This window comes from Limanda limanda, chromosome 11 (assembly GCF_963576545.1).
Source record: "Limanda limanda chromosome 11, fLimLim1.1, whole genome shotgun sequence".
Classification (NCBI taxonomy): Eukaryota; Metazoa; Chordata; class Actinopteri; order Pleuronectiformes; family Pleuronectidae; genus Limanda; species Limanda limanda.
Window position 1 is genome coordinate 5,434,525 of NC_083646.1, and position 12,224 is coordinate 5,446,748.

At 41.6% G+C, this 12,224-nt stretch overlaps 2 protein-coding genes across 2 annotated transcripts; both read left to right on the forward strand.

Annotated features, from left to right (window-relative positions):
* The first annotated feature begins 1,352 nt into the window (after positions 1–1,352).
* On the forward strand, positions 1,353–7,521 carry LOC133013855 (E3 ubiquitin/ISG15 ligase TRIM25-like). Its single transcript, XM_061080945.1, has 2 exons — positions 1,353–3,032; positions 5,303–7,521. Exons 1-2 carry the CDS (start codon positions 1,353–1,355, stop codon positions 7,079–7,081), a joined length of 3,459 nt encoding a protein of 1,152 aa, XP_060936928.1. The 3' UTR covers positions 7,082–7,521.
* A 2,359-nt stretch (positions 7,522–9,880) lies between these two features.
* LOC133014089 (tripartite motif-containing protein 16-like) lies at positions 9,881–11,563 on the forward strand (the record flags this gene model as incomplete). The annotated part of the gene is made up of 1 exon (XM_061081226.1): positions 9,881–11,563. A coding segment is annotated over exon 1 (1,563 nt), but the record flags the coding sequence as incomplete, so codon positions are not given.
* Positions 11,564–12,224: the final 661 nt, after the last annotated feature.

A 12,224-nucleotide genomic window follows, 5' to 3' on the forward strand; every position in this document is an offset into this window, starting at 1 on the left:
GTTTTCTTTTAACCTTGTCCTGTCATTAATGTTGCATAAGTGAAGTTTGCCAACCTCTACACTGTCAAGAACTCTATAAACCTTAACTGTTCATTATATAATCTTTAATAGTAAATATTAAGATTTCTAAGTGAACTACATCTAAATGAGACTGATCTTAATCAATAAATTGGCTATCTTTCCCTTCTATGAAGGGTGGTGCCCCGCGAGAACTTAGTCAAACTAAAGTTATGATTTAATATTAATATGTTAAATATTAATGTTTTATTTTCTATTTTTGATAACCAAATTTATTGAACGCCTAAAGGCACACTAGCTTATGGTATCATTCCTAACCATTATTGCACAACAATGGTACCAAAACATCCTCTGAGAGCCACTTCTCCCAACCATCCAAGAACAGTTTGGTGAGGAACAATGTCTTTTCCAGCATGAAGGAGCACCTTGCCATCAAGCGAAAGTGATAACTAAGTGGCTCGGGGAAAAAAACATCAAAATTTTGGGTCCATGGCTAGGAAACTCCCCAGACCGTAATCCCATTGAGAATTTGTGGTCAATCTTCAAGAAGAGGGTGGACAAACAAAAACCCACATATTCTGACGAAGTCCAAGCATTGATTATGCAAGAATGAGCTACCATCAGTCAGGATGCGGCCCAGAAGTTATTTGACAGCATACCAGGGTGAATTGCAGAGGTCTTGAAAAAGAAGGGTCAACACTGCAAATATTGACTCTTTGCATAAACTTAATGTAATTGTCAATAAAATCCTTTGACACTTGTAATTATACTTCAGTATACCATAGTAACATCTGATAAAAAGATCTGAAAACACTGAAGCAACACACTTTGTGAAAACCAATACCTGTGTCATTCTCAAAACTTTTGGCCACGGCTGTACATCGATATACTGTATATACACTCATCGGTATCCAGTTTTTAAGTGGATATGTATCAACACATACTCAAAACATTTCTGAAACCTTAAACTTTGAACTGCGTGTATTTGGTTGTGTTTCTCTTTTCTAGAAATTTCTATAAATTTAATGGTTAAACTGCAAAATATCAAGTTTCAAATATAATAATATGATAACACACTCTGCCTCTCACTGAATCTCCTTTTAACATCAGGTGAGAACAGCCCGCTGTGAAATGCAGTAAATCCTGAAACACCAACAGCTTCTTCCTCAAACACAACCATCGCCTCCCAGTCAGGATATGTCTGTGTCTCCTCCCTTCACAGGTGTGTCAGTGTAAGAACCAGTGAACAACAAGCTGTGAACTGTGGGAGATGAGTCACTGCAGGGAGTGAACGAGGAAGTGAATCTGTTCTACAGTCTCTGGCAGCAGCTGAAATGGCGCAGCAAGAAAATCGACTGGACAGAGAAAGATTCTGCTGTCCGATCTGTCTGGATCCACTGAAGGATCCGGTGGCTACTGGCTGTGGACACAGCTACTGTAAGAGCTGTATTAACACCCACTGGGACAAAGAGGAGGAGAGAGGAAGCTACAGCTGCCCTCAGTGTAGACAGACCTTCACACCGAGGCCTGTCCTGGAGAAAAACACCATGTTAGCTGATTTAGTTGAGGAGCTGAAGAAGACTGGACTCCAAGCTGCTCCTGCTGATCACTGCTATGCTAGACCTGAAGATGTGGCCTGTGATTTCTGCACTGGGAGAAAACGGAAAGCTCTCAAGTCCTGTTTGAATTGTTTGGCCTCTTATTGTGAAAAACACCTCCAGCCTCATTTTCAATCAGCTGCATTTAAGAAGCACAAGCTGGTGGAGCCCTCGGAGAAGCTCCAGGAGAACATCTGTTCTCGTCATGACGAGGTGATGAAGATGTTCTGTCGCACTGATCAGCAGTGTATCTGTTCTCTCTGCTCTGTGGATGAACATAAAGACCACGACATAGTGTCAGCTGCAGTAGAAAGGACTGAGAGGCAGAGAGAGCTCGGGCTGAGGAGACAAACCATCCAGCAAAGAGTCCAGGACACAGAGAAAGACGTGAAGCTGCTTCAACAGGAGGAGGAGGCCGTCAATGGCTCTGCTGATAAAGCAGTGGACGACAGTGAGAAGATCTTCACTGAGCTGATCCGTCTGCTGGAGAAAAGAAGCTCTGATGTGAAGCAGCAGATCAGATCCCAGCAGGAAACTGAAGTGAGTCGAGTCAGAGAGCTTCAGGAGAGACTGGAGCAGGAGATCACTGAGCTGAAGAGGAAAGACCATGAACTGAAGCAGCTCTCAGACACAGAGGATCACAACCAGTTTCTACACAACTACCCCTCACTGTCACCACTCAGTGAATCTACACACTCATCCAGCATCAGGATCCGTTCTCTGAGGAATTTTGAGGACGTGACAGCAGCTGTGTCACAGGTCAGAGGTCGACTACAGGACATTCTGAGTGAGACAGAGACAAAGATTTTACAGATTGTGTCTCAAGTGGATGTTTTACTGCGTCAACCAGAGCCAGAGACCAGAGCTGACTTCCTAAGATATTCACAGGAAATCACACTGGATCCAAACACAGCACACAAACGTCTGTTATTATCTGAGGGAAACAGAAAAGTAACATATATGAGAGAAGAACAGTCTTATTCTGATCAGCCAGACAGATTCACTGGTTGGTCTCAGGTCCTGAGTAGAGAGAGCCTGACTGGACGTTGTTACTGGGAGGTGGAGGTGGGGCTGGGGGGGGGAGGAATAGTTCAAGTAGCAGTCACATACAAGAATATCAGGAGAGCAATTTCAATTTTTGAAGATGGGTTTGGATACAATGATAAATCTTGGATGTTAAATTGTGATGGAAACAGTTATAACTTTTATTACAACAACATCCTTACTCCAGTGTCAGGTCCTGTGTCCTCCAGAGTAGGAGTGTACCTGGATCACAGTGCAGGTGTTCTGTCCTTCTACAGCGTCTCTGACACCATGACTCTCCTCCACAGAGTCCAGACCACGTTCACTCATCAGCCTCTCTATGCTGGAGTTGGGGTTTATTGGTCTGGATCTACAGCTGAGTTCTGTAAACTCAAATAGACTCGAGTCATTAAAAGCAGTGATTTAGATTCTGTTTGTAAATCTTTAACTTTTTTTGTGTCCATGTTTGTTGATCAAAGTTCGTCGTGGTGACGTTTCCACTCCGCACAGAGATCAGCTGTCATCAAACACTGACCTTCCTTTATCACACATATTTAGTTCTCACTTTAGACAGAAATCTATAATGACGCTGACATGAATGTGTTTGAAAGAAATAATGTTGCTGTTGTTTTCTAAATCAAAGTAGAAATCAGGTTGTGTGATGTTTTAGAACCTGTGTTGATCCTGATCCTCATCAATGAGCTGATAATTTGTTCTTTTCTTTTCCACATGTGAGACGGAGGTGAAACAAACTGATTGTGTGTCCATGAAATCACTGAACAAGAGTCACTGGAGCTATTTTCCTCCTGAAATTCAGTCTTTGTCTTTTCAGGGCAGATCACAGAAATACTCAAGTTCTAATAAAAGTGCTCTTTTAAAATGACACATTTCTCATCGTCTGTCATTCCAGTTTTCTCCAGATTTTCAGATTTCCACTTGACTGTGATGAAAGATCAAATACTTCTTATTCACCATTTGCAGAGTAAGAGTTTGATCTCATACATTGATAATTAAACTTCCTCAGCAGGTCCGATGTTTTTGGATTTATTCCAAATGTAGTCAGTTTTCTCTGAAGTGCACAAGTCTGACGACAGCTCAGAGACACTGAGGACAGCTCAGAGTTGGACACTGAAAAGCAAATGGAAGAAAGAATCGATTGGTGGTGAACTTGCATTTGTGTAATCTTTAAAACAAAATCCAAGACCCGATAATAAAATACAACTCCGGAAAAGAGGAATTACATGAAATCATCGTCTCAGTGAAAAACAAATGTCTCCACCTTTTAACTTTGTCTTAATCCACTTTATTAAGAATCAAAAAATTGACCAATAATAATTGAAAATAGAAAAATCAAGTGCACAGCAGAAAACATTAATGACTGAGCTTAGACATGGCAGAAAATGAGAATACAAACTAAAATTAAAGCCCTCAAAAAGCTAAGTAATTTGCCTGAAAAAATAAAATAATAATAATAATCCTTACAATTTCAGTAGGGGGGCTCCCACTGCCTCATACTGTTTGGTGTCGGGCCCTAATAATAATAATAATAAATATATATGTACTTCTTATATTTTAAGGCCTTGACATTAATGGAGCGACGCCTGCGAGCTAGTTCAGGCGGCCAACTCGAGCTGTGCTGCTCCAATCATGTGAAATACACCACGTGACAAACCTCAGCACAAAGGCCGATGTTGTCCAATTATTTTCAATCAACCAAAAAAGAGTTGGTTGATAAAAGTACAGTTACAAATGTGTGATCATTCTGAAAAACATTCATTGCCTCGTGGTCACTTGATTAAGCTAAATCAGGGATTCCCAAAGTGGTGTGCATGCGCCACTAGGGGTGCACAAGCTGTTGTAAAGAGGATTCTTTGTAATTTTTTTGTTATACACATCATTTCTAGCTGTTAGATTACCATACACAGTATTCAAATATTTCTTAATTAGATCATGTAATGTGGAAAAAAATGAGACAAAAACTGTAGATGAAATATTGTTTCAAAAGACAGAAAAGAGTCAACAGAAAGCCGATCACTTGTAACAGCCACAGAATCAGGAGCCTTTCCACTCTTTGCTAAATGCTGGCTTCATGGGCCGAGCAACTTTGCTGACTACAATGCTGACTAAAAAGACTGAATAAAAATACTAAATAACTATGCAATATTTATAGCCTAGCCTATATTATAGTAAACCTCATCACTTATATATCGATATATTGTGTATATACATCGATATACTGTATATACACTCATTGGTATCCGGTTTTTAAGTGGATATGTATCAACATGACAACTTTAAATTTATAGAAAAGATTTGCATTTTTCTTTACACATACTCAAAACATTTCTGAAACCTTAAACTTTGAACTGCCTGTATTTGTTTGTTTTTCTCTTTTCTAGAAATTTCTATAAAATGTATGGTTAAACTGCAAAATATCAAGTTTCAAATATAAAAATATAATAACACACTCTGCCTCTCACTGAATCTCCTCTTAACACCAGGTGAGAACAGGCCGCTGTGAAATGCAGTAAATCCTGAAACACCAACAACTTCATCCTCAAACACAACCAGCTCCTCCCAGTCAGGATATGTCTGTGTCTCCTCCCTTCACATGTGTGTAAGTGTAAGAACCAGTGAACAACAAGCTGTGAACTGTGGGAGCTGAGTTACTGCAGGGAGTGAACGAGAGGGGGAGGAGCAGAGATCTGTTTCTGTTCAGAGGAAGTGAATCTGTTCAACAGTCTCTGGCAGCAGCTGAAATGGAGCAGCAAGAAAATCGACTGGACAGAGAAAGATTCTGCTGTCCGATCTGTCTGGATCTACTGAAGGATCCGGTGGCTACTGGCTGTGGACACAGCTACTGTAAGAGCTGTATTAACACCCACTGGGACAAAGAGGAGGAGAGAGGAATCTACAGCTGCCCTCAGTGTAGACAGACCTTCACACCGAGGCCTGTCCTGGAGAAAAACACCATGTTAGCTGATTTAGTGGAGGAGCTGAAGAAGACTGGACTCCAAGCTGCTCCTGCTGATCACTGCTATGCTGGACCTGAAGATGTGGCCTGTGATTTCTGTACTGGGAGAAAACAGAAAGCTCTCAAGTCCTGTTTGAATTGTTTGGCCTCTTATTGTGAAAAACACCTCCAGCCTCATTTTCAGTCAGCTGCATTTAAGAAGCACAAGCTGGTGGAGCCCTCGGAGAAGCTCCAGGAGAACATCTGCTCTCGTCACGACGAGGTGATGAAGATGTTCTGCCGCACTGATCAGCAGTGTATCTGTTATCTCTGCTCTGTGGATGAACATAAAGACCACGACACAGTGTCAGCTGCAGCAGAAAGGACTGAGAGGCAGAGAGAGCTCGGGCTGAGGAGACAAACAATCCAGCAGAGAGTCCAGGACACAGAGAAAGATGTGAAGCTGCTTCAACTGGAGGAGGAGGCCGTCAATGGCTCTGCTGATAAAGCAGTGGAGGACAGTGAGAAGATCTTCACTGAGCTGATCCGTCTGCTGGAGAAAAGAAGCTCTGATGTGGAGCAGCAGATCAGATCCCAGCAGGAAACTGAAGTGAGTCGAATCAGAGAGCTTCAGGAGAGACTGGAGCAGGAGATCACTGAGCTGATGTGGAAGGACCATGAACTGAAGCATCTCTCAGACACAGAGGATCACAACCAGTTTCTACACAACTACCCCTCACTGTCACCACTCAGTGAATCTACACACTCATCCAGCATCAGGATCCGTCCTCTGAGGGACTTTGAGGACGTGACAGCAGCTGTGTCACAGGTCAGAGGTCGACTACAGGACATTCTGAGTGAGACAGAGACAGAGATTTTACAGATTGTGTCTCAAATGGATGTGTTACTGCCACAACCAGAGCCCAAGACCAGAGCTGACTTCTTAATATATTCACAGGAAATCACACTGGATCCAAACACAGCAAACAAACATCTGTTATTATCTGAGGGAAACAGAAAAGTAACACGTATCAGTAAACAACAGTCTTATTCTAATCACCCAGACAGATTCACTTATTGGAATCAGGTCCTGAGTAGAGAGAGTCTGACTGGACGTTGTTACTGGGAGGTGGAGGTGGAGTTGGGGGTGAGAGGAATAGTTCAAGTAGCAGTCACATACAAGAATATCAGCAGAACAGGAAACTCAGATAAATGTGGATTTGGATACAATGATAAATCTTGGATGTTATATTGTCAAGGAAACAGTTATAAATTGTATTACAACAACATCCTCACTCCAGTGTCAGGTTCTCGGTCCTCCAGAGTCGGAGTGTACCTGGATCACAGTGCAGGTGTTCTGTCCTTCTACAGCGTCTCTGACACCATGACTCTCCTCCACAGAGTCCAGACCACGTTCACTCAGCCTCTCTATGCTGGAGTTGGGGTTTATTGTTCTGGATCCACAGCTGAGTTCTTTAAACTCAAATAGACTCGAGTCATTAAAAGCAGTGATTTAGATTCTGTTTGTAAATCTTTAACTTTTTTTGTCTCCATGTTTGTTGATCAAAGTTCGTCGTGGTGACGTTTCCACTCCGCACAGAGATCAGCTGTCATCAAACACTGACCTTCCTTTATCACACATATTTAGTTCTCACTTTAGACAGAAATCTATAATGACACTGACATGAATGTGTTTGAAATAACTAATGTTGCTGTTTTTTTCTAAATCAAAGTAGAAATCAGGTTGTGTGATGTTTTAGAACCTGTGTTGATCCTGATCCTCATCAATGAGCTGATAATTTGTTCTTTTCTTTTCCACATGTGAGACGGAGGTGAAACAAACTGATTGTGTGTCCATGAAATCACTGAACAAGAGTCACTGGAGCTGTTTTCCTCCTGAAACTCAGTCTTTGTCTTTTCAGGGCAGATCACAGAAATACTCAAGTTCTAATAAAAGTGCTCTTTTAAAATGACACATTTCTCATCGTCTGTCATTCCAGTTTTCTCCAGATTTTCAGATTTCCACTCGACTGTGATGAAAGATCTAATGCTTCTTATTCACCATTTGCAGAGTAAGAGTTTGATCTCACACATCGATCATTAAACTTCCTCAGCAAGTCCAGTGTGTTTGGATTTATTCCAAATGTAGTCAGTTTTCTCTGAAGTGCACAAGTCTGAGGACAGCTCAGAGACACTGAGGACAGCTCAGAGTTGGACACTGAGGACGATGGACAGCAGCTGATCCAGTGAAGGTCAAAGGTCAGAACTTATTAGGAGTGTTTCTGGATGAGATCAGCTCTTTGGTTTCCACCTCCATGTGTCTAACACTCCTCACAGCACGGCTGCAGAGAACTCACGTGATTAAATCAAGACTGACCTTCGTCCTCCACACACACACACACACACACGTTCAGCCAGTGTCGGAGCCGTTGGCATTATGTCCTCAGTTCAGGTGTGAGACCTGGATCTTAGATGGATTCTGCAGGACTGCGTGTGTTCAACAAAAGGTGCTGATCCTGAGGACCTGCTTGCAGACAAGATGGCGGACGTTTGCGAGCACATGTGCAACAGCCAACTCCGCACTCGACAGTAAAGGATTGTTGGTCTTCTTCTGTGGTTTTTTCCCTCATGAAGTTTTCATTCTTTAAGAGTGGAAACTTTTAATTCATTCATTTGTTTTAACATCTTTATTTTAGACAGTCAACATAGAAGGTCAACATACAGTGTTAAAACAGAAGGATCTGATGGTCACAAACTGCCACGTATAAATTATACATTAGGAAAATCAAATGGAAGAAAGAATCGATTGGTGCTGAACTTGCATTTGGGGAATCATGGAAACCAAATCCAAGACCCGATTGTAAAATATAACGCCAGAAAGAGTTATTACATGAAATCATCGTCTCAGTGAAAAACAAATGTCTCCACCTTTTAACTTTGTCTTAATCCACTTTATTTAGAATCAAAAAATTGACCAATAATAATTGAAAATAGAAAAATCAAGTGCACAGCAGAAAACATTAATGACTGAGCTTAGACATGGCAGAAAATGAGAATACAAACTAAAATTAAAGCCCTCAAAAAGCCAAGTAATTTGCCTGAAAAAATAAAATAATAATAATAATCCTTACAATTTCAGTAGGGGGGCTCCCACTGCCTCATACTGTTTGGTGTCGGGCCCTAATAATAATAATAATAAATATATATGTACTTCTTATATTTTAAGGCCTTGACATTAATGGAGCGACGCCTGCGAGCTAGTTCAGGCAGCCAACTCGAGCTGTGCTGCTCCAATCATGTGAAATACACCACGTGACAAACCTCAGCACAAAGGCCGATGTTGTCCAATTATTTTCAATCAACCAAAAAAGAGTTGGTTGATAAAAGTACAGTTACAAATGTGTGATCATTCTGAAAAACATTCATTGCCTCGTGGTCACTTGATTAAGCTAAATCAGGGATTCCCAAAGTGGTGTGCATGCGCCACTAGGGGTGCACAAGCTGTTGTAAAGAGGATTCTTTGTAATTTTTTTGTTATACACATCATTTCTAGCTGTTAGATTACCATACACAGTATTCAAATATTTCTTAATTAGATCATGTAATGTGGAAAAAAATGAGACAAAAACTGTAGATGAAATATTGTTTCAAAAGACAGAAAAGAGTCAACAGAAAGCCGATCACTTGAAACAGCCACAGAATCAGGAGCCTTTCCACTCTTTGCTAAATGCTGGCTTCATGGGCCGAGCAACTTTGCTGACTACAATGCTGACTAAAAAGACTGAATAAAAATACTAAATAACTATGCAATATTTATAGCCTAGCCTATATTATAGTAAACCTCATCACTTATATATCGATATATTGTGTATATACATCGATATACTGTATATACACTCATCGGTATCCGGTTTTTAAGTGGATATGTATCAACATGACAACTTTAAATTTATAGAAAAGATTTGCATTTTTCTTTACACATACTCAAAACATTTCTGAAACCTTAAACTTTGAACTGCCTGTATTTGTTTGTTTTTCTCTTTTCTAGAAATTTCTATAAAATGTATGGTTAAACTGCAAAATATCAAGTTTCAAATATAAAAATATAATAACACACTCTGCCTCTCACTGAATCTCCTCTTAACACCAGGTGAGAACAGGCTGCTGTGAAATGCAGTAAATCCTGAAACACCAACAACTTCATCCTCAAACACAACCAGCTCCTCCCAGTCAGGATATGTCTGTGTCTCCTCCCTTCACATGTGTGTAAGTGTAAGAACCAGTGAACAACAAGCTGTGAACTGTGGGAGCTGAGTTACTGCAGGGAGTGAACGAGAGGGGGAGGAGCAGAGATCTGTTTCTGTTCAGAGGAAGTGAATCTGTTCAACAGTCTCTGGCAGCAGCTGAAATGGAGCAGCAAGAAAATCGACTGGACAGAGAAAGATTCTGCTGTCCGATCTGTCTGGATCTACTGAAGGATCCGGTGGCTACTGGCTGTGGACACAGTTACTGTAAGAGCTGTATTAACACCCACTGGGACAAAGAGGAGGAGAGAGGAAGCTACAGCTGCCCTCAGTGTAGACAGACCTTCACACAGAGGCCTGTCCTGGAGAAAAACACCATGTTAGCTGATTTAGTGGAGGAGCTGAAGAAGACTGGACTCCAAGCTGCTCCTGCTGATCACTGCTATGCTGGACCTGAAGATGTGGCCTGTGATTTCTGTACTGGGAGAAAACAGAAAGCTCTCAAGTCCTGTTTGAATTGTTTGGCCTCTTATTGTGAAAAACACCTCCAGCCTCATTTTCAATCAGCTGCATTTAAGAAGCACAAGCTGGTGGAGCCCTCGGAGAAGCTCCAGGAGAACATCTGCTCTCTTCATGACGAGGTGATGAAGATGTTCTGCCGCACTGATCAGCAGTGTATCTGTTATCTCTGCTCTGTGGAGGAACATAAAGGCCACGACACAGTGTCAGCTGCAGCAGAAAGGACTGAGAGGCAGAGAGAGCTCGGGCTGAGGAGACAAACAATCCAGCAGAGAGTCCAGGACACAGAGAAAGATGTGAAGCTGCTTCAACAGGAGGAGGAGGCCGTCAATGGCTCTGCTGATAAAGCAGTGGAGGACAGTGAGGAGATCTTCACTGAGCTGATCCGTCTGCTGGAGAAAAGAAGCTCTGATGTGAAGCAGCAGATCAGATCCCAGCAGGAAACTGAAGTGAGTCGAGTCAGAGAGCTTCAGGAGAGACTGGAGCAGGAGATCACTGAGCTGAAGAGGAAGGACCATGAACTGAAGCAGCTCTCAGACACAGAGGATCACAACCAGTTTCTACACAACTACCCCTCACTGTCACCACTCAGTGAATCTACACACTCATCCAGCATAAGGATCCGTCCTTTGAGGTACTTTGAGGACGTGACAGCAGCTGTGTCACAGGTCAGAGGTCGACTACAGGACATTCTGAGTGAGACAGAGACAAAGATTTTACAGATTGTGTCTCAAATGGATGTTTTACTGCCACAACCAGAGCCAGAGACCAGAGCTGACTTCTTAAAATATTCACAGGAAATCACACTGGATCCAAACACAGTAAACAGACGTCTGTTATTATCTGAGGGAAACAGAAAAGTAACACGAACGAGTGAAGATCAGTCTTATTCTGATCAGCCAGACAGATTCACTTTTTGGAATCAGGCCCTGAGTAGAGAGAGTCTGACTGGACGCTGTTACTGGGAGGTGGAGGTGGAGGTGAGAGGAGAAGTTCATGTAGCAGTCACATACAAGAATATCAGCAGAGCAGGAAACTCAGATGAATATAGATTTGGATGCAATGATAAATCTTGGATGTTAAATTGTGATGGAAACAGTTATAACTTTCATTACAACAACATCATGACTCCAGTGTCAGGTTCTGTGTCCTCCAGAGTAGGAGTGTACCTGGATCACAGTGCAGGTGTTCTGTCCTTCTACAGCGTCTCTGAATGTGTTTGAAAGAAATAATGTTGCTGTTGTTTTCTAAATCAAAGTAGAAATCAGGTTGTGTGATGTTTTAGAACCTGTGTTGATCCTGATCCTCATCAATGAGCTGATAATTTGTTCTTTTCTTTTCCACATGTGAGACGGAGGTGAAACAAACTGATTGTGTGTCCATGAAATCACTGAACAAGAGTCACTGGAGCTATTTTCCTCCTGAAATTCAGTCTTTGTCTTTTCAGGGCAGATCACAGAAATACTCAAGTTCTAATAAAAGTGCTCTTTTAAAATGACACATTTCTCATCGTCTGTCATTCCAGTTTTCTCCAGATTTTCGGATTTCCACTTGACTGTGATGAAAGATCAAATACTTCTTATTCACCATTTGCAGAGTAAGAGTTTGATCTCATACATTGATAATTAAACTTCCTCAGCAGGTCCGATGTTTTTGGATTTATTCCAAATGTAGTCAGTTTTCTCTGAAGTGCACAAGTCTGACGACAGCTCAGAGACACTGAGGACAGCTCAGAGTTGGACACTGAAAAGCAAATGGAAGAAAGAATCGATTGGTGGTGAACTTGCATTTGTGGAATCATGGAAACCAAATCCAAGACCCGATAGTAAAATATAACTCCAGAAAAGAGGAATTACATGAAATCATCGT